The sequence below is a fragment of the Pleurodeles waltl genome, chromosome 6 (assembly GCF_031143425.1).
Source record: "Pleurodeles waltl isolate 20211129_DDA chromosome 6, aPleWal1.hap1.20221129, whole genome shotgun sequence".
Classification (NCBI taxonomy): domain Eukaryota; kingdom Metazoa; phylum Chordata; class Amphibia; order Caudata; family Salamandridae; genus Pleurodeles; species Pleurodeles waltl.
Window position 1 is genome coordinate 18,153,650 of NC_090445.1, and position 22,581 is coordinate 18,176,230.

Consider the following 22,581-nt stretch of genomic DNA (forward strand, 5'->3'; position numbering starts at 1 on the left):
GATAGATAGATAGATAGATAGATAGATAGATAGATAGATAGATAGATAGTTGTTTTTATATTATAGGTTCATTATGAGGGTAGTTAAAAATCTGTTTTATTCAAAGGTCGTCTAACAATGTGCACTCAGTGGAATTAGAATTTTAATGGTTAGTTTACATTTTATGAATAAAGGATTGCTAAAATGATGGTCACGGATGAGGACCTTGGATTTATACAATTATGTGGCTGTAAAGTTTACTGCATAATTCTGGATCTAGCTCATTTGCCACGTAATTTGCCCTATAAATAGCATTGTTTGCAAATTTCCCAAAATGGCGTTTTTTGTTCAGATGGATGAAAAAAATATACCCAGTGCGTGTGCCACATAATTTGCAGTTTTTATGTTGAATTTAGACATTGCCTCATAATTTAGCCCTTCGTGCTGCATAATTCTAGAACCTCTGACTATGGGGGAGCGCTGCAGAGGCTGGATTCATGATAAAGAAACCCATATTACATGGGGAACAGTGGAATATTCTGTATACGTCACAGTTATGTGGAGAATCTGGGCTTTTCTACCACTGCATTCTCTGCAACAAAAACACCCAAACATGTAATAAATAAACGATATCCCATATTACTGACAGACACTTGGTTGTTATTGGATGAGTCTGCATGAAATTAAAGTTTTGATCAGCAGGTTCCATCAAGATCTGTCGGTGTTGTGGGTCAGTGAAGGTGGTTTTCGGGGAAAGAGCTTTTCCCATTTTCTCTCCCAGGGGATTTGTAGTGCTTTTTTTACACCTTCGCGGGCCCAAGCGCTTGTGTGATAAGTTGAGAGGTTTGTCCTTGATCCATGGACCCTGGGACATGTCTGGATGTATGTTTGTGAGCTGGAAAGGGTGAAAATGAGCAGGTACACAGCAGAGATCCGCAGCTAGACGGTTTACACTGAGCACTTGTGCACTCCGTGTAACAAACTCGCTTGTGTGATGAGTTCAGAGGTCTGTCCGTGATCCATGGACCCTGGGACATGTCTGGATGTATGTTTGTGAGCTGGAAAGGGTAAAAAGGAGCAGGTACGCAGCAGTGATCCCCAGCTAGCCGTGTTACACTGAGCACTTGTGCACTCCGTGTAACACACGAACATACGCGCTTTTGTGATGAGTTCAGAGATCTGTCCGTGATCCATGGCCCCTGGACACGTCTGGGTGTCGGGAGGGTGGGGGAAGGTGAGGCCTCATTCAGTGAAAAGGAGCAGATACACAGCAGTGATCCGCAGCCAGCCGTGTTACACTGGGCACTTGTGCAGTCCGTGCAACTCACGAGCACACGCGCTTTTGTGATGAGTTCAGAGGTCTGTCCGTGATCCATGGACCATGGGACACGTCTGGATGTTTGCTTGTGAGCTGGAAATGGTGAAAAGGAGCAGTTACACAGCAATGATCCCCAGCTAGCCGTGTTACACTGGGCACTTGTGCACTCCGTGTAACACACGCGCTTTTGTGATGAGTTCAGAGATCTTTCCGTGATCCATGGCCCCTGGACACGTCTGGGTGTCGGGAGGGTGGGGGAAGGTGAGGCCTCATTCAGTGAAAAGGAGCAGATACACAGCAGTGATCCGCAGCCAGCCGTGTTACACTGGGCACATGTGCAGTCCGTGCAACTCACGAGCACACGCGCTTTTGTGATGAGTTCAGAGGTCTGTCCGTGATCCATGGACCATGGGACACGTCTGGATGTTTGCTTGTGAGCTGGAAATGGTGAAAAGGAGCAGTTACACAGCAATGATCCCCAGCTAGCCGTGTTACACTGGGCACTTGTGGACTCCGTGTAACACACGCGCTTTTGTGATGAGTTCAGAGATCTTTCCGTGATCCATGGCCCCTGGACACGTCTGGGTGTCGGGAGGGTGGGGGAAGGTGAGGCCTCATTCAGTGAAAAGGAGCAGATACACAGCAGTGATCCGCAGCCAGCCGTGTTACACTGGGCACTTGTGCAGTCCGTGCAACTCAGGAGCACACGCGCTTTTGTGATGAGTTCAGAGGTCTGTCCGTGATCCATGGACCATGGGACACGTCTGGATGTTTGCTTGTGAGCTGGAAATGGTGAAAAGGAGCAGTTACACAGCAATGATCCCCAGCTAGCCGTGTTACACTGGGCACTTGTGCACTCCGTGTAACACACGCGCTTTTGTGATGAGTTCAGAGATCTTTCCGTGATCCATGGCCCCTGGACACGTCTGGGTGTCGGGAGGGTGGGGGAAGGTGAGGCCTCATTCAGTGAAAAGGAGCAGGTACAGAGCAGAGATCCGCAGCTAGACGGTTTACACTGAGCACTTGTGCACTCCGTGTAACACACTCGCTTGTGTGATGAGTTCAGAGGTCTGTCTGTGATCCATGGACCCTGGAACATGTCTGGATGTATGTTTGTGAGCTGGAAAGGGTGAAAATGAGCAGGTACGCAGCAGTGATCCGCAGCCAGTCGTGTTACACTGGGCACTTGTGCACTCCGTGTAACACACGAGCACACGCGCTTGTGGTTTCCCTTCGGGGGGGGGAGGGGACGCTTCATTCAGTGAAAATGTGCAGGTACACAGCAGTGATCCGCAGCCAGTCGTGTTACACTGGGCACTTGTGCACTCCGTGTAACACACGAGCACACGCGCTTGTGGTTTCCCTTCGGGGGGGGGGGAGGGGACGCTTCATTCAGTGAAAATGTGCAGGTACACAGCAGTGATCCGCAGCTAGCCGTGTTACACTGGGCACTTGTGCCCTCCGTGTTACACACGAACTTGTGTGATGAGTTCAGAGATCTGTCTGTGATCCATGGACCCTGGGACATGTCTGGGTAATTCACATCGAACATATCTAGGCACTGCATGCAGCGTAGATTTGGGTAATTCACACACAGCGTATATCTAGGCACTGCATGCAGCGTAGATATGGGTGATTCCCACAGAGCGTATGTAGGCACTGCATGAAGTGTAGATCTGGGTAATCCACACACAGCGTATCTAGGCACTGTATGCTGTGTAGATATTGGTTATTCACCCACAGCATCTAGGCACTGTGTGCAGTGTATAGCTGGGTAATTCACACACAGCGTGTCTAGGCAATGAATGCAGTGTAGATCTGGATAATTCGTAAAAAGGAGATCTAGGCACTGCACGCAGTGGAAAGCTGAGTAATTCATACAGAGCGGATCTAGGCACTACATGTAGAGTAGAACTCTGTAATTCACACAGAGCGGATCTAGGCACTGTGTACAGTGTATATCTGATCAATTCATACAGAGCGGATCTAGGCACTGCATGCAGTGTAGATCCGGGTAATTTATATAGAGCGGATGTAGGCACTGCATGTAGTGTAGATCTGTGTAATTCATAGAGAGTAGATCTAGGAAATGCATGTAGTGTAGATCTGTGTAATTCATAGAGAGCGGATCTAGGCACTGTGTACAGTGTATATCTGATCAATTCATACAGAGCGGATCTAGGCCGTGCATGCAGTGTAGATCCGGGTAATTTATACAAAGCGGATGTAGGCACTGCATGTAGTGCAGATCTGTGTAATTCATACAGAGCGGATCTAGGCACTGCATACATTGTAGATATGTGTAATTCATACAGAGCGGATATAGTCACTGCATGTAGTGTACTTCTGTGTAATTCATAGAGAGCGGATCTAGGCACTGCATGTAGTGTACGTAGAGAGCGGGTCTAGGCACTGCCTAAAGTGTGGATCTGTGTAATTCATACAGAGGGGATCTAGGCACTGCCTAAAGTGTAGATCTGTGTAATTCATACAGAGCGGATCTAGGTACTGCATGTAGTGTAGATCAGTGTAATTCATACAGAGCGGATCTAGGCACTGCGTGTAGATCTGGGTAATTCATACAGAGCTGTGTGCAGTGTGTAGCTGGGTAATTCACACACAGCGTGTCTAGGCAATGAATGCAGTGTAGATCTGGATAATTCATACAAAGGGGATCTAGGCACTGCACGCAGTGTATAGCTGACTAATTCACGCAGAGCGGAACTAGGCACTACATGTAGTGTAGATCTGTGTAAATCATACAGAGCGGATCTAGGCACTGTGCACAGTGTGTATCTGAGCAATTCATACAGCGCGGATCTAGCACTGCATGCAGTGTAGATCCGGGTGATTTATACAGAGCGGATGTAGGCACTGCATGTAGCGTTGATCTGTGTAATTCACACAGAGCGGATCTAGGTACTGCATATATTGTAGATATGTGTAATTCATACAGAGGGGATCTGGGCACTGCATGTAGAGTAGATCCGTGTAGTTCACACAGAGCGGTTCTAGGCCCTGCATGCAGTGTAGATCTGTGTAATTCATACAGAGCGCTTCTAGGCACTGCCTGAAGTGTAGATCTGTGTAATTCATACAGAGTGGTTCTAGGCACTGCATGCAGTGTAGATCTGTGTAATTCATACAGAGCGCTTCTAGGCACTGCCTGAAGTGTAGATCTGTGTAATTCATACAGAGGGGACCTGGGCACTGCATGCAGTGTAGATCTGTGTAATTCATACAGAGGGGTTCTAGGCACTGCATGCAGTGTAGATCTGTGTAGTTCACACAGAGCGGATCTAGCCACTGCATGTAGTGTAGATCCGTGTACTTCACACAGAGCGGATCTAGGCACTGCATGTAGTGTAGATCTGTGTAATTCATACAGAGTGGTTCTAAGCACTGCATGCAGTGTAGATCTGTGTAATTCATACCGAGGGGGTCTGGGCACTGCATGTAGTGTAGATCGGTGTAGTTCACACAGTGGGAATATAGGCACTGCATGTGGTGTAGATCTGTGTAATCCATACAGAGCTGATCTAGGCACTGTCTGAAGTGTAGATCTGTGTAAATCATGCAGAGGGGATCTGGGCACTGCATGTAGTGTAGGTTTGTGTAGTTCACACAGAGCGGATCTAGGCACTGCATGTAGTGTAGATCCGTGTAGTTCACACAGAGCAGATCTAGGCACTGCGTATAGTGTAGAGCTGTGTAGTTCATACAGAGTGTTTCTAGGCACTGCATGCAGTATAGATCTGTGTAATTCATACAGAGCGGTTCTAGGCACTGCATGCAGTGTAGATCGGTGTAGTTCACACAGAGGGGATCTAAGCACTGCATGTAGTGTAGATCGGTGTAATTCACACAGAGCGGTTCTAGGCACTGCATGCAGTGTAGATCGGTGTAGTTCACACAGAGCGGTTCTAGGCACTGCATGTAGTGTAGATCTATGTAGTTCACACAGGGCGGATCTAGGCTGTGAAGTGCCGTCTCAAAGACACCCTACGTTTAACAAAGCTCCCTTTCCCGAAGGCTGTAGGTAACTCACCAGAGCACGTGGTAGAGTGAACGAAACTCCCCATAACTCGGTGTGTAAAGAGTACACGATGCGCCCGTTTGATTCCATTTAAATACAATCAGCGTTTAATTGAACCCCTGGGGTTCGAGGCGGATGAGGGAGATGAAGAAACCGCAGATTCCAGGAATGTTTGACACCAGGTGCGGTTTGCTTTCCACTCTACGGGACCTAAGATCACAAGAAGGTGCGGGGTGGCGCCGGGATTCAGACCCAAACAATCTATGCACTGAACGCCCCTCCTTGAGAACACGTGGGGGCCTTTGGTCAGAAGTCTGCCCCCGCTCTGCCTTTGTTCTTGAGGGGAAGGGTGGGGGGCCCTTGGCCTGAAGCCTTCAGCCCCCCCCCACCCCGCTGTGCCTTTGTAGTAGTGGTGGTGGAGAGGAGGAGGGGGTGATATCCTGCAGGAGGACGTCTCCTGTTTGTTTTAACCAATAAAGGACAGTGTCCAAAGGGGAAGTGACTGGGAGGGGGGTCATCTCATTTCGGGGAGTGGCCCCTCCCCCAGGAGAGCTGCCCAGACAGGCCTGGAGTGGGACAGGGCTGGTTGTGGGAGTTTTGCAGGAACAGCTGCAGGAGCCGGGAGAGTGACTGCCAGGACCTCTGTCTCAGGGCAGGACAGCTGGACACGCGGCACTCATTCTTGGGGTGCTGAGGGGTCCGGGCTGAGGAGGGGAGAGGGGGCTCCTGGGTTCAGGAGGTGCCGGGCAGGAGGGCTGGGGACAGGAGCCGGGAGACCGGCAGGGGTGTCCATACTCTGCAAGAAAGGAAGGGAGGGAGGGGACAGAGAAGAGGAGAGAGAGAAACAGAAGGAGAAACAGGGAGTGAACGGAGGAGAGAGAGAAGGGAGGGCATCGGTTAAGAAAGGGGGAAGGGGAGGAACGAAAGGAAAAGTGGGGTGAGGGAAGTAAGCGGGGGACGGTAAGGCAAGACTTCCTGCAGGAGGAAGTGTCATGGTCAGTCTTGGGGTATTAGAGCCGAGTCGGGGGTACTCGAGGTCCCTAGAAGTGAGCATGTGAGTACTAGGGGGTGACCCGAGAAGATTTGGGGTGCTAGGAGGTGGCCTGGGGGTATTGGGGTGAGTCTTGGAGTGTCCGGGGTGACCTGAGAAGATTAGGGGTTCTAAGCGTGAGACTGGGGCTGCTAGGGGTGACCCTGGAGTATCAGGGTGAGCCTGGGGTACCAGTGAAGATCCTGGAGTATTAGGGGTCAAACTGGTGTGGGTGGTATTAAGTCCAGGATATTAGGGCTGACCCGGGGGTGTTGGGGTGTGCATTGAAGTTCCAGGGGGTGACCCGAGAAGATTAGGGATTCTAAGAGTGAGACTGGGCATACTAGGAGTGACCCTGGAGTTTTAGGTTGAGCCTGGTAGTGGTAGGATATTAGGGGTGATCCAGGGGTGTCGGGGTGACCCAGGGGTGTTGAGAGTAAGTCCGGGGTGAGGAGTGAGCCCAGTCCGTGCCGCGGTGCCCCCTTTGAAGAGACCCTGCGCCCAGGGGCCCGCGATGGGTCCCAGAGCCCCCTGTGGGGCCCTTCTGCTCCTGCTTCTCCTCCAGGGGGGTCTCGGGGAGCCCCGACAAGAGGCCCCCACCATCGCCTTCGTCTTCGATGTGACGGGCTCCATGCACGACGACCTCCTGCAGGTGATCGACGGGGCCTCCCGCATCCTGCAGAGGAGCCTGAGCCGACACCCCCGGGGGGGCCCCCTCAGCAACTACGTGCTGGTGCCCTTCCACGACCCGGGTAAGGACAGCGGGGGTCTAGGGCCGGGGTCTGTGGTGGTGGGGGGGCTCTGGGGGCTTGACGTCCATTCCAGACGGTCCAGGGGGAGTGATGCTGCTATCTACTGGGACCGGAGCATCCTATATGGGAGAGTACTGGGACCAGAGCATCCTAGAGCAGAAAAGAGAGTGCTGGGACCAGAGCATCCTAGAGCAGAAAAGAGAGTGCTGGGACCAGAGTATCCTAGGTGAGAGAGTACTGGGACCAGAGTATCCTAGGTGAGAGAGTACTGGGACCAGAGCATCGTAGAGGCAGAGAAGAGCGTGCTGGGACCAGAGCATCCTAGAGGCAGAGAAGAGAGTACTGGGACCAGAATATCCTAGAGGCACAGAAGAGAGTACTGGGAACAGATTATTCTAGGTGAGAGAGTACTGTGACCAGAGCATCCTAGGGGCAGAGAAGAGAGTACTGGGACCAGAGTATCCTAGGTGAGAGAGTACTGGGACGAGAGCATCCTAGAGGCAGAGAAGAGAGTACTGGGACCAGAGTATCCTAGGTGAGAGAGTACTGTGACCAGAGTATCCTAGGTGAGAGAGTACTGGGACCAGAGCATCCTAGAGGCAGAGAAGAGAGTACTGGGACCAGAGTATCCTAGGTGAAAGAGTACTGGGACCAGAGTATCCTAGGTGAGAGAGTACTGGGACCAGAGTATCCTTGGTGAGAGAGTACTGGGACCAGTGAATCCTAGAGGCAGAGAAGAGAGTACTGGGACCAGAGTATTCTAGGTGAAAGAGTACTGGGACCAGAGCATCCTAGGTGAGAGAGTACTGGGACCAGAGTATCCTAGGTGAGAGAGTACTGGGACCAAAGCCTCCTATATGGGAGAGTACTGGGACCAGAGCATCCTAGAGGCAGAGAAGAGAGTACTGGAACCAGAGTATCCTAGGTGAGAGAGTACTGGGACCAGAGCTTCCTAGGTGAGAGAGTACTGGGACCAGAGCATCCTAGAGGCAGAGAAGAGAGCACTGGGACCAGAGTATCCTAGGTGAGAGAGTACTGGGACCAGAGTATCCTAGAGGTATAGAAGAGAGTACTTGGACCAGAGTATCCTAGATGAGAGAGTACTGGGACCAGAGCATCCTAGAGGCAGAGAAGAGAGTACTGGGACCAGAGTATCCTAGGTGAGATAGTACTAGGACCAGAGCATCCTAGAGACAGAGAAGAGAGTACTGGGACCAGAGTATCATAGGTGAGAGAGTACTGGGACCAGAGAATCCTAGAGGCAGAGAAGAGAGTACTGGGACCAGAGTATCCTAGGTGAAAGAGTACTGGGACCAGAGCATCCTAGGTGAGAGAGTACTGGGACCAGAGTATCCTAGGTGAGAGAGTACTGGGACCAAAGCCTCCTATATGGGAGAGTACTGGCACCAGAGCATCCTAGAGGCAGAGAAGAGAGTACTGGAACCAGAGTATCCTAGGTGAGAGAGTACTGGGACCAGAGCATCCTAGGTGAGAGAGTACTGCGACCAGAGCATCCTAAAATGTGAAAAAATGTAAATTTGCACTTGTATAGCGCACTACTCACCCGTTAGGGTCTCAAGGCGCTGTACTCATACCGCTATGGAACCCCTCCTGGCTTTTTCCTGTGAGGTGCCCACTCCTGGGCACCCCCAGGGTGCAGCCAGGCATCCAAGCGCTGCCGTTGTGGAGATTAAGCAAGCTATTGCCCAGAGTTGCAGAGTGGGACCCATTAATTAGATTAGGCACCGAGGCGAGAATTATCTGGTCCAAGGGAATTGAGCCCAAGATCTGCCGAAACGGGACTTGAACCCTGGTCTTGAGCCAGATCTCTGCTTCAGGGTCTGCCGCTCTAACCATTGTGCCACACTTCTCCTAGAGGCAGAGAAGAGAGCACTGGGACCAGAGTATCCTAGGTGAGAGAGTACTGGGACCAGAGTATCCTAGAGGCACAGAAGAGAGTACTTGGACCAGAGTATCCTAGATGAGAGAGTACTGGGACCAGAGCATCCTAGAGGCAGAGAAGAGAGTACTGGGACCAGAGTATCCTAGGTGAGATAGTACTAGGACCAGAGCATCCTAGAGACAGAGAAGAGAGTACTGGGACCAGAGTATCATAGGTGAGAGAGTACTGGGACCAGAGCATCCTAGAGACAGAGAAGAGAGTACTGGGACCAGAGTATCATAGGTAAGAGAGTACTGGGACCAGAGCATCCTAGGTGAGAGAGTACTGGGACCAGAGCATCCTAGGGGCAGAGAAGAGAGTACTGGGACCAGAGTATTCTAGGTGAGAGAGTACTGGGACCAGAGCATCCTAGGGGCAGAGAAGAGAGTACTGGGACCAGAGTATTCTAGGTGAGAGAGTACTGGGGCCAGAGCATCCTATATGGGAGAGTACTGGGACCAGTGCATCCTAGGGGCAGAGAAGAGAGTACTGGGACCAGAGTATCCTAGGTGAGAGAGTACTGGGACCAGAGCATCCTAGGGGCACAGAAGAGAGTACTGGGACCAGAGTATCCTAGGTGAGAGAGTACTGGGACCAGAGCATCATAGAGGCAGAGAAGAGAGTACTGGGGCCAGAGCATCCTAGAGGCAGAGAAGAGAGTACTGGGACCAGAGTATCCTAGGTGAGAGAGTACTGGGGCCAGAGTATCCTAGGTGAGAGAGTACTGGGACCAGAGCATCCTAGGGGCAGAGAAGAGAGTACTGGGACCAGAGTATCCTAGGTGAGAGAGTACCGGGACCAGAGCATCATAGAGGCAGAGAAGAGAGTACTGGGGCCAGAGCATCCTAGGTGAGAGAGTACTGGGACCAGAGTATCCTAGGTGAGAGAGTACTGGGACCAGAGCATCGTAGAGGCAGAGAAAAGCGTGCTGGGACCAGAGCATCCTAGAGGCAGAGAAGAGAGTACTGGGACCAGAATATCCTAGGGGCAGAGAAGAGAGTACTGGGACCAGAGTATCCTAGGTGAGAGAGTACTGGGACCAGAGCATCCTAGAGGCAGAGAAGAGAGTGCTGGGACCAGAGTATCCTAGGTGAGAGAGTACTGTGACCAGAGTATCCTAGGTGAGAGAGTACTGGGACCAGAGCATCCTAGAGACAGAGAAGAGAGTACTGGGACCAGAGTATCCTAGGTGAGATAGTACTAGGACCAGAGCATCCTAGAGACAGAGAAGAGAGTACTGGGACCAGAGTATCATAGGTGAGAGAGTACTGGGACCAGAGCATCCTAGAGACAGAGAAGAGAGTACTGGGACCAGAGTATCATAGGTGAGAGAGTACTGGGACCAGAGCATCCTAGGTGAGAGAGTACTGGGACCAGAGCATCCTAGGGGCAGAGAAGAGAGTACTGGGACCAGAGTATTCTAGGTGAGAGAGTACTGGGACCAGAGCATCCTAGGGGCAGAGAAGAGAGTACTGGGACCAGAGTATTCTAGGTGAGAGAGTACTGGGGCCAGAGCATCCTATATGGGAGAGTACTGGGACCAGTGCATCCTAGGGGCAGAGAAGAGAGTACTGGGACCAGAGTATCCTAGGTGAGAGAGTACTGGGACCAGAGCATCCTAGGGGCAGAGAAGAGAGTACTGGGACCAGAGTATCCTAGGTGAGAGAGTACTGGGACCAGAGCATCATAGAGGCAGAGAAGAGAGTACTGGGGCCAGAGCATCCTAGAGGCAGAGAAGAGAGTACTGGGACCAGAGTATCCTAGGTGAGAGAGTACTGGGGCCAGAGTATCCTAGGTGAGAGAGTACTGGGACCAGAGCATCCTAGGGGCAGAGAAGAGAGTACTGGGACCAGAGTATCCTAGGTGAGAGAGTACCGGGACCAGAGCATCATAGAGGCAGAGAAGAGAGTACTGGGGCCAGAGCATCCTAGGTGAGAGAGTACTGGGACCAGAGTATCCTAGGTGAGAGAGTACTGGGACCAGAGCATCGTAGAGGCAGAGAAGAGCGTGCTGGGACCAGAGCATCCTAGAGGCAGAGAAGAGAGTACTGGGACCAGAATATCCTAGGGGCAGAGAAGAGAGTACTGGGACCAGAGTATCCTAGGTGAGAGAGTACTGGGACCAGAGCATCCTAGAGGCAGAGAAGAGAGTACTGGGACCAGAGTATCCTAGGTGAGAGAGTACTGTGACCAGAGTATCCTAGGTGAGAGAGTACTGGGACCAGAGCATCCTAGAGGCAGAGAAGAGAGTACTGGTACCAGAGTATCCTAGGTGAAAGAGTACTGGGACCAGAGTATCCTAGGTGAGAGAGTACTGGGACCAGAGTATCCTTGGTGAGAGAGTACTGGGACCAGAGAATCCTAGAGGCAGAGAAGAGAGTACTGGGACCAGAGTATCCTAGGTGAAAGAGTACTGGGACCAGAGCATCCTAGGTGAGAGAGTACTGGGACCAGAGTATCCTAGGTGAGAGAGTACTGGGACCAGAGTATCCTAGAGGTATAGAAGAGAGTACTTGGACCAGAGTATCCTAGATGAGAGAGTACTGGGACCAGAGCATCCTAGAGGCAGAGAAGAGAGTACTGGGACCAGAGTATCCTAGGTGAGATAGTACTTGGACCAGAGCATCCTAGAGACAGAGAAGAGAGTACTGGGACCAGAGTATCATAGGTGAGAGAGTACTGGGACCAGAGCATCCTAGGGGCAGAGAAGAGAGTACTGGGACCAGAGTATTCTAGGTGAGAGAGTACTGGGACCAGAGCATCCTAGAGGCAGAGAAGAGAACACTGGGACCAGAGTATCCTAGGTGAGAGAGTACTGGGACCAGAGTATCCTAGAGGTATAGAAGAGAGTACTTGGACCAGAGTATCCTAGATGAGAGAGTACTGGGACCAGAGCATCCTAGAGGCAGAGAAGAGAGTACTGGGACCAGAGTATCCTAGGTGAGATAGTACTAGGACTAGAGCATCCTAGAGACAGAGAAGAGAGTACTGGGACCAGAGTATCATAGGTGAGAGAGTACTGGGACCAGAGCATCCTAGGTGAGAAAGTACTGGGACCAGAGCATCCTAGGGGCAGAGAAGAGAGGACTGGGACCAGAGTATTCTAGGTGGGAGAGTACTGGGACCAGAGCATCCTAGGGGCAGAGAAGAGAGTACTGGGACCAGAGTATTCTAGGTGAGAGAGTACTGGGGCCAGAGCATCCTATATGGGAGAGTACTGGGACCAGAACATCCTAGGGGCAGAGAAGAGAGTACTGGGACCAGAGTATCCTAGGTGAGAGAGTACTGGGACCAGAGCATCCTAGGGGCAGAGAAGAGAGTACTGGGACCAGAGTATTCTAGGTGAGAGAGTACTGGGACCAGAGCATCCTAGGGGCAGAGAAGAGAGTACTGGGACCAGAGTATTCTAGGTGAGAGAGTACTGGGGCCAGAGCATCCTATATGGGAGAGTACTGGGACCAGTGCATCCTAGGGGCAGAGAAGAGAGTACTGGGACCAGAGTATCCTAGGTGAGAGAGTACTGGGACCAGAGCATCCTAGGGGCAGAGAAGAGAGTACTGGGACCAGAGTATCCTAGGTGAGAGAGTACTGGGACCAGAGCATCATAGAGGCAGAGAAGAGAGTACTGGGGCCAGAGCATCCTAGAGGCAGAGAAGAGAGTACTGGGACCAGAGTATCCTAGGTGAGAGAGTACTGGGGCCAGAGTATCCTAGGTGAGAGAGTACTGGGACCAGAGCATCCTAGGGGCAGAGAAGAGAGTACTGGGACCAGAGTATCCTAGGTGAGAGAGTACCGGGACCAGAGCATCATAGAGGCAGAGAAGAGAGTACTGGGGCCAGAGCATCCTAGGTGAGAGAGTACTGGGACCAGAGTATCCTAGGTGAGAGAGTACTGGGACCAGAGCATCGTAGAGGCAGAGAAGAGCGTGCTGGGACCAGAGCATCCTAGAGGCAGAGAAGAGAGTACTGGGACCAGAATATCCTAGGGGCAGAGAAGAGAGTACTGGGACCAGAGTATCCTAGGTGAGAGAGTACTGGGACCAGAGCATCCTAGAGGCAGAGAAGAGAGTACTGGGACCAGAGTATCCTAGGTGAGAGAGTACTGTGACCAGAGTATCCTAGGTGAGAGAGTACTGGGACCAGAGCATCCTAGAGGCAGAGAAGAGAGTACTGGTACCAGAGTATCCTAGGTGAAAGAGTACTGGGACCAGAGTATCCTAGGTGAGAGAGTACTGGGACCAGAGTATCCTTGGTGAGAGAGTACTGGGACCAGAGAATCCTAGAGGCAGAGAAGAGAGTACTGGGACCAGAGTATCCTAGGTGAAAGAGTACTGGGACCAGAGCATCCTAGGTGAGAGAGTACTGGGACCAGAGTATCCTAGGTGAGAGAGTACTGGGACCAGAGTATCCTAGAGGTATAGAAGAGAGTACTTGGACCAGAGTATCCTAGATGAGAGAGTACTGGGACCAGAGCATCCTAGAGGCAGAGAAGAGAGTACTGGGACCAGAGTATCCTAGGTGAGATAGTACTTGGACCAGAGCATCCTAGAGACAGAGAAGAGAGTACTGGGACCAGAGTATCATAGGTGAGAGAGTACTGGGACCAGAGCATCCTAGGGGCAGAGAAGAGAGTACTGGGACCAGAGTATTCTAGGTGAGAGAGTACTGGGACCAGAGCATCCTAGAGGCAGAGAAGAGAACACTGGGACCAGAGTATCCTAGGTGAGAGAGTACTGGGACCAGAGTATCCTAGAGGTATAGAAGAGAGTACTTGGACCAGAGTATCCTAGATGAGAGAGTACTGGGACCAGAGCATCCTAGAGGCAGAGAAGAGAGTACTGGGACCAGAGTATCCTAGGTGAGATAGTACTAGGACTAGAGCATCCTAGAGACAGAGAAGAGAGTACTGGGACCAGAGTATCATAGGTGAGAGAGTACTGGGACCAGAGCATCCTAGGTGAGAAAGTACTGGGACCAGAGCATCCTAGGGGCAGAGAAGAGAGGACTGGGACCAGAGTATTCTAGGTGAGAGAGTACTGGGACCAGAGCATCCTAGGGGCAGAGAAGAGAGTACTGGGACCAGAGTATTCTAGGTGAGAGAGTACTGGGGCCAGAGCATCCTATATGGGAGAGTACTGGGACCAGAGCATCCTAGGGGCAGAGAAGAGAGTACTGGGACCAGAGTATCCTAGGTGAGAGAGTACTGGGACCAGAGCATCCTAGGGGCAGAGAAGAGAGTACTGGGACCAGAGTATCCTAGCTGAGAGAGTACTGGGACCAGAGCATCATAGAGGCAGAGAAGAGAGTACTGGGGCCAGAGCATCCTAGAGGCAGAGAAGAGAGTACTGGGACCAGAGTATCCTAGGTGAGAGAGTACTGGGACCAGAGTGTCCTAGAGCAGAGAGTACTGGGACCAGAGCATCCTTGGTGAGAGAGTACTGGGACCACAGCATCCTAGGGGCAGAGAAGAGAGTACTGGGACCAGAGCATCCTAGGTGAGAGAGTACTGGGACCAGAGCATACTAGAGGCAGAGAAGAGAGTACTGGGACCAGAGCATCCTAGAGCAGAAAAGAGAGCACTGGGACCACAGTATCCTAGGTGAGAGATTACTGGGATCAGAGTATCCTAGAGGCAGAGAAGAGAGTACTGGGACCAGAATATCCTAGAGGCAGAGAATAGAGTACTGGGACCAGAGTATCCTAGGTGAGAAAGTACTGGCACCAGAGCAGCTTAGGTGAGAGAGTACTCGGAGCAGAAGATCTGCTGGCAAAGAGTACTGGGGTCAGAGCACTTGTGATCCGCAGTATCAGCGCTTCTCATAGGGCTGGCACGCTTGTAATGGGCAGTATCAGTGCTTCCCATAGGGCTGGTACGCTTGTATTGGGCAGTATCAGCGCTTCTTTTAGTAGGCTGGTACACTTGTAATGGGCAGTATCAGCGCTTCTCACAGGGCTGGTACCCTTATAATGGGCAGTATCAGTGCTTCTCACGGGGGCTGGTACACTTGTAATGGGCAGTATCAGTACTTTTTATGGGGGCTGGTACACTTGTAATGGGCAGTATGAGTACTTTTTATGGGGACTGGTACACTTGTAATGGGCAGTATCAATGCTTCTCATGGGGGTTGGTACACTTGTAATGGGAAGTATCAGCTCTTCTCATGGAGGCTGGTACACTTTTAATGGGCAGTATCAATGCTTCTCATGGCGACTGGTAAGCTTGTAATAGGTAGTATCAGTACTTCCCATGGGGGCTGGTGCACTTCTAATCGGCAGTACCAGCGCTTCTCATGGAGGCTGGTACACTTGTAATGGGCAGTATCCGCGCTTCTCATGGAGGCTGGTATACTTGTGATGGACAGTATCAGTGCTTCTCACGGGGGCTGGTACACTTGTAATGGGCAGCATCAGTACTTCCCATGGGGGCTGGTGCACATGTAATGGGCAGTAGCAGCACTTCTCGTGGAGGCTGGTACACTTGTAATTGGCAGTATCAGTGCTTCTCATGGGGGCTGGTACACTTGTAATGGGCAGTATCAGTGCTTCTCATGGAGGCTGGTACACTTGCGATGGGTAGTATCCGTACTTCTCATTATAATGTAATGAGCAGTACCGGCTCTTCCCAATTGGGCTGGTGTACTTGTGAGTGAGTGGCAGTATCAGTGGTTCTCATGGGGGATGGTACACTTGTAATGGGCAGTATCAGCGCTCCTCATGGGGGTTGGTACACTTGTGATGGGCAGTATCAGTACTTTTTATGGAGGCTGGTACACTTGTAATGGGCAGTATCAGTACTTCTCATGGGGGCTGGTACACTTGTAATGGGCAGCATCAGCGCTTCTCATGGAGGCTGGTAAACTTGTAATGGGCAGTATCAGTGCTTCTCATGGGGGTTGGTACACTTGTAATGGGCAGCATCAGCGCTTCTCATGGAGGCTGGTACACTTGTCATGGGCAGTATCAGTGCTTCTCATGGGGGTTGGTACACTTGTAATGGGCAGCATCAGCGCTTCTCATGGAGGCTGGTACACTTATAATGGGCAGTATCAGTGCTTCTCATGGGGGTTGGTACACTTGTAATGGGCAGCATCATCGCTTCTCATGGAGGCTGGTACACTTGTAATGGGCAGTATCAGTGCTTCTTGCAGGGGCTGGTACGCTTGTAATGGGTAGTATCAATACTTCTCATCATGCTGTAATGAGCAGTATCAGTACTTCTGATCATGCGGTAATGAGCAGTACCGGCTCTTCCCACAAGGGCTGGTGTACTTGTGAGTGAGTGGCAGTATCAGCGGTTCTTATAGAGGCTGGTACACTTGTGATGGGCAGTACCAGCGCTTCTCATCATGCTGTAATGGGCAGTATCAGTACTTCTCATTATGCTGTAATTAGCAGTACTGGGTCTTCCCACTAGGGCTGGTGTACTTGCGAGTGAGTGGCAGTATCAGTGGTTCTCATGGAGGCTGGTACACTTGTAATGGGCAGTATCAGTACTTCTCATGGGGGCTGGTACACTTGTGATGGGCAGTACCAGCACTTCTCATCATGCTGTAATGGGCACCAACAGTACTTCTCATCATGCTGTAATGGGCAGTATCAGTACTTCTCATCATACTGTAATGGGCACCATCAGTACTTCTCATCATACTGTAATGGGCAGTATCAGTACTTCTCATCATACTGTAATGGCCACCATCAGTACTTCTCATCATGCTGTAATGGGCAGTATCAGTACTTCTCATCATGCTGAAATGGGCAGTATCAGTACTTCTCATTATGCTGTAATTAGCAGGACTGGCTCTTCCCACTAGGGCTGGTGTACTTGCGAGTGAGTGGCAGTATCAGCGCTTCTCATGGAGGCTGGTACACTTGTAATGGGCAGTATCAGTACTTCTTATGGGGGCTGGTACACTTGCGATGGGCAGTACCAGCACTTCTCATCATACTGTAACGGGCAGTATAAGTACTTCTCATCATATTGTAATGGCCACCATCAGTACTTCTCATCATGCTGTAATGGGCAGTATCAGTACTTCTCATCATGCTGTAATGGGCAGTATCAGTACTTCTCATCATACTGTAATGGCCACCATCAGTACTTCTCATCATGCTGTAATGGGCAGTACCAGTACTTCTCATCATGGTGTAATGGGCAGTACCAGTACTTCTCACGGAAGCTGGTACACTTGTAATCGGAGGTATCAGTACTTCTCATAATGTTGTATTGGGCAGTACCGACTGTTCCGTCTGGGGCTTGTGTACTTGTGAGCAGCAGTGTCAGTACCTCTCATCGAGGCTGTTACTCCTGGTGTGGGCAGTGCCAGCTCTTGCGCTGCTGCACCTCCAAGCCGTCCGCGTTACAGGCATTTGGGTAAAGCGCCCCCGCCAAAGTGGGGGGGCGGGGCCCGTTAGGAGCCGGGGGCTACGAGGCCCGGCACTCCTCACGGGTGCGCACCTATGGTGCGCAGGTGGCCGGGGGGACTTCCGCCCCCAGGCCTCGCGAGGCCTGGGGGCGGAAGTCTCCCCGGGAGCAAGCGTTGGGTCCACGTTGGTCCCCAACTGGTTTCGGCCGCCGCTGACTGGTGGGGGGCTATTTAATGGCCCCCCAAGAAGGCAAGCCCTTCTTTACCTTTCTGCGGCGGCTGGACGTAAGCGGGGTCCTGCGTTTAACCCACCCACCCTCTCCTTTTGTTAGGCAGTAGGCACACGTATCGCGGAATTGAGATATAAATGTGACTAGAAGCAACAGGGGGGGGGGTCCCCGAGGTGGGCCCCCCGGGAGGACACCTGGGATAGGATCCTGAAGTTCTGAGCCAACCAACGGATGTACACACCAGATCAAGGGGTAAGGGAGCTCAGATCGCTGGGGGGAACATGGGGCTCCAGCCCTTGGCCGCCCCGTTACACCCCGAGTCTGATTGGTGTTTGGAGGAGGGGGCGGAACCCGAAGCATGAGGACAAGGTACGGTGTAGTCAGGGTAACCGCCCCTCCTAGGGATACAGGTGATAGATGGGTCACCTGTGTGGTCCAATGGTGGTTCAGGACAGGAAGGGATCCTGTCAGAATTGATTTATGGTCACAGAAATGCTCATGACATGTAGATGAGGAGATGTAAATATATAATATGCTTGAAAAGTTATGAGATGTTTGATGTTTGAATAAACCACTTCCAACGTTCGGTGGGGAGTGGGGGTCGTATGGAGGCCTCCGGGTCCTAACGACAACGAGGAACATTTCTGCGTGCGTAAAACCTCACAATATACATTTACACCGCTGAAAATACATCACCTTTGTGCAAGCTCACCTAGGAGAGTTTCTCCACAGGGACAACATGTATCTCCATGGAGACACACTTGCCTTACACCACTATTACGCCTGGAGGGGTTCCCTTCCCAGCCTAAAAAACTGATTTACTCCTACCCTTGAGGCGGGCTATGGAAATGGATGTGTGCTGTCGGCCTTCAGAAACTTTCCACAGCACCCTGGCTTGGAGCCACACTTCTCTCCTGCTGGGACAGGATGTTTGGGAATCCCAAACCTGGCTTTACATTTGTGAAAAGGCCTTTAGTAAGTACATGTTCAATGTACACATACAGGTGGCTTTGTGAACTGTACGCAGGGAAGGAGGTGTGTGTCCGGGTGTTCTCACTGTGCGCCTCTGCTGGGGGGGGGGGGGTCTTCCTTTCAGGGTTCTCTGGGGTGTGCCCCCTTCCGACCTCTGGCATTAATACCTACTGCTGGCATGCCCTGGCACCCCAGTGCCCTGCAGGCAGAGCTCCGCGAGGCTCCTAGGGGAGTGGACCCCCACTTCCGGGGCAGCAGTATCCTGACCCCCCTCTACCTGTGTGGACAGGTTGCTTGGTAGAGCCAGGGTCCCTGAAATACCCACTGGCGGTGGAAGTGTTTCTGGCCAGGTTTACTCCCCGCAATGTGAAACAGACAAAGGACTACAGCTGGGACGGGCCCTTCGACTCAGGGACTGGGCTTTTGACACCTGATTGGACTGGAAATAAAGAAATGGATCCGAGGGGTGCGGGGGGGGGGGATACACTTGGGGTCGGGGGGCTTCGAACTAACAGCTTGAAACTGCAGACTATGCAAACCTGCCACCTTTCGACGGTCCATGCCTGATATGCTGCCCCAGTACAGATTTAACTTTGAATTCTGGGACTTGTAGTCCTGTTTTACAGCGGCATAAACAAGACTACAAGTCCCAGAATTCAAAGTAAAAAACCTGGACTGTTGCAGCACATCACGCATGGTCCTGGGGAACTATGCAGGGCTGCAGACTCAACATACTTAGTGCTCTGTACCTCAGTCTGGAGACACAGGCCAGCAGTAAATTACAGCCATTTCCAGAACTCCCCGATGCAGGAGATAGAGGGGGTTTAATCCGCTTCCAGCTGCCCCCGCCCTCATATACTTCGAGTACCCTGGAACAGTCACTAGTGTGAGGGCAAGGGAATGTGCTCAGGATTTAAAGTCCCACCTACCGTAATCCCTGGTGAACAGGCGCCTGCTGGGATCTCGGTGGAGGGCACCCCAGTGGAACTGAAAGCGTGGGCGCCTGAAGAGTGGGGTGCTGGCCAATAACGCCCTCTGTATGTTTTCCCAAACAACCCATGCTGCCAGAAGGAAAACATCTGTAGGGCCGCCGCATTGTTCATTTTCTAGTTTATGGGGGTTCTGCAGCATCGTCCGGAGCCACTAATATGCAGGACATCCACATGTGGGCAGAACTTCTCTGTAGTTGTAAATGTGTTACTATAGCGTTTACTACCACATTCGAGGCGCTGTCCTGTGATAGCGTCACTTGTTCACAGGTTGCAAGACAAAGGAATATTCGCAACACACCTGATTTGTTCAGTAGTTTACAAGGCTGTGACTAACCACAACTCAGAGCTGTACAACGCACTAACTAGGCATGTCGTCCCTTTATCAGGGCACCAATCAGACGCACTTGTATGATGACATCACTACTTTTACTCCATCACGCCCCTCTCATTAACCCATCCGCTGACCGAGCCATGCTTTCCAGCTCCAGTACCATACCCGGCATAGGCAGACACCTCACCCAACCCCCTCAGCAACCACCCGCTCCTCGACACCCCACAGTCCAGGTTCAGGCCCAACCACAGTCCAGAAACAGCACTCATCACCGCCACAGACCACATCCGACATCCCTGTGATCCTTGACAGAGGAGACAGGGCAGCCCTCATTCTCCTGGACCTCTCTGCAGGGCTTGGCACAGCCTCACACCCCATCCTCATCAGGCGGTCTGCACAAGGTTGGCATCCATGTGCCAGGGGCCCACTCTCTGCTGGATCTGCTCCTTCTTAGCAGATAAAACACAAGCTTTCAGCCTGGCATCTTACTCCTCAGAAGGCCACAAACTCATCTGTATCGTACCTCAAGGATCGTCGCTCAGCCCCACCTACTTCAATGCATACATGATCCTTCTGGCCAATGTCATCCTCACACCACAGCAACATCCTCTCCTAAACCGATGACACAACTAAAACTCTCCCTCCCAACACAAGAAACAGGTTCACCATCTGCATGACTGTAATCGCTAACTAGATCAAACCCAACTGCCTGAAGGCGCACACAGACAAGGCTGAAGTAATGCAAGATCACGTCACCGCGGGACTACAACTGGTGGCCTGCTGAACTTGGACCTCCACCCATACCAGTATTGTGTAGCCATTGTAGCTATAATTCTATACACGTTATTTTAGCATACTAGGCCTGCCGCGGTGCAGTTTAACCTAGATCAGTGATTCCCAACCTTTTGACTTCTGTGAACCCCCACTTTATCATTACTAGAAACTGGGGACCCCCACTGAATCATTGTTGGAATCCGAGGACCCCCTACTAAGTCATTACTGAAAGCTGGGGACCTAATCTGTTAATATTATTTAATTTTCTAAGCAGTCTCGGACCCCTGAGGAGGCTTTGCGGACCCCCAGGGGTCCCCGGACCACAGGTTGGGAACCACTGACCTAGATATATTTTATTCAGCTTTCTTTTATTATTTTAACATTAGCCACATTTGCGGTCTTGTTTTATTTTCTCTATCTAGCTGTTCCTTGCCTAGGCAAGCACTGCGTTCTTAAACAAGATATTTATTTCACTCTGTGCTCTTCTCAAGGTTGCAGTAAGATAGGTTGCCGGTAAACGTGGTAACGCTTTGTCTCCAATGTTCACAGAAACATACACACTCTAACATGGGTATCCCTTCTTGGAACATCAGCTGTTTTATTAAAAAACACTACTTTGACCCATGTACATTAGAGGGAGATTCCAGCCAGATGACCACAACTGTATGCTGATTGCTGAACGCTTCGCTGCAGCTGCGTATGCAGACTACAGGCGTCTTGCTCAGTTATGGGGGATGATGTCTTCCCAGGGGACCCTGAAGGGCAGAATTAGAGCTTAACACGCTGTAAAGAAATGGCTCCCTGTTGCAGTTACCCCCCACTTTTTGCCTGATACTGATGCTGACTTGACTGAGAAGTGTGCTGGGACCCTGCTAACCAGACCCCAGCACCAGTGTTCTTTCACCTGAAATGTACCATTGTCTCCACAATTGACACAACCCTGGCACCCAGGTTAGTCCCTTGTAACTGGTACCCCTGGTACCAAGGGCCCTGATGCCAGGGAAGGTCTCTAAGGGCTGCAGCATGTCTTATGCCACCCTGGGGACCCCTCACTCAGCCCAGACACACTGCTTACAAGCCTGTGTGTGCTAGTGAGAACAAAATGAGTAAGTCGACATGGCACTCCCCTCAGGGTGCCATGCCAGCCTCTCACTGCCTATGCAGTATAGGTAAGACACCCCTCTAGCAGGCCTTACAGCCCTAAGGCAGGGTGCACTATACCATAGGTGAGGGTACCAGTGCATGAGCATGGTACCCCTACAGTGTCTAAGCAAAACCTTAGACATTGTAAGTGCAGGGTAGCCATAAGAGTATATGGTCTGGGAGTCTGTTTTACACGAACTCCACAGCACCATAATGGCTACACTGAAAACTGGGAAGTTTGGTATCAAACTTCTCAGCACAATAAATGCACACTGATGCCAGTGTACATTTTATTGTAAAATACACCACAGAGGGCACCTTAGAGGTGCCCCCTGAAACTTAACCAACTATCTGTGTAGGCTGACTGGTTCCAGCAGCCTGCCACACCAGAGACATGTTGCTGGCCCCATGGGGAGAGTGCCTTTGTCACTCTGAGGCCAGTAACAAAGCCTGCACTGGGTGGAGATGCTAACACCTCCCCCAGGCAGGAGCTGTAACACCTGGCGGTGAGCCTCAAAGGCTCACCCCTTTGTCACAGCCCAGCAGGGCACTCCAGCTTAGTGGAGTTGCCCGCCCCCTCCGGCCACGGCCCCCACTTTTGGCGGCAAGGCTGGAGGGAACAAAGAAAGCAACAAGGAGGAGTCACTGGCCAGTCAGGACAGCCCCTAAGGTGTCCTGAGCTGAGGTGACTCTAACTTTTAGAAATCCTCCATCTTGCAGA

General features: G+C 51.5%; 1 protein-coding gene across 2 annotated transcripts in view; it reads left to right on the forward strand.

The window, feature by feature from the left end:
• Positions 1-5,894: 5,894 nt before the first annotated feature.
• Positions 5,895-22,581, forward strand: part of HMCN2 (hemicentin 2) — an 816,728-nt gene continuing 800,041 nt past the window's right edge. For both annotated transcript variants that reach the window (XM_069237054.1, XM_069237056.1), the window contains exon 1: positions 5,895-7,115. In XM_069237054.1, coding sequence (XP_069093155.1) covers positions 6,878-7,115 — 238 coding nt within the window. In that variant the 5' untranslated portion in view covers positions 5,895-6,877. The remainder of the gene's footprint in view (positions 7,116-22,581) is intronic.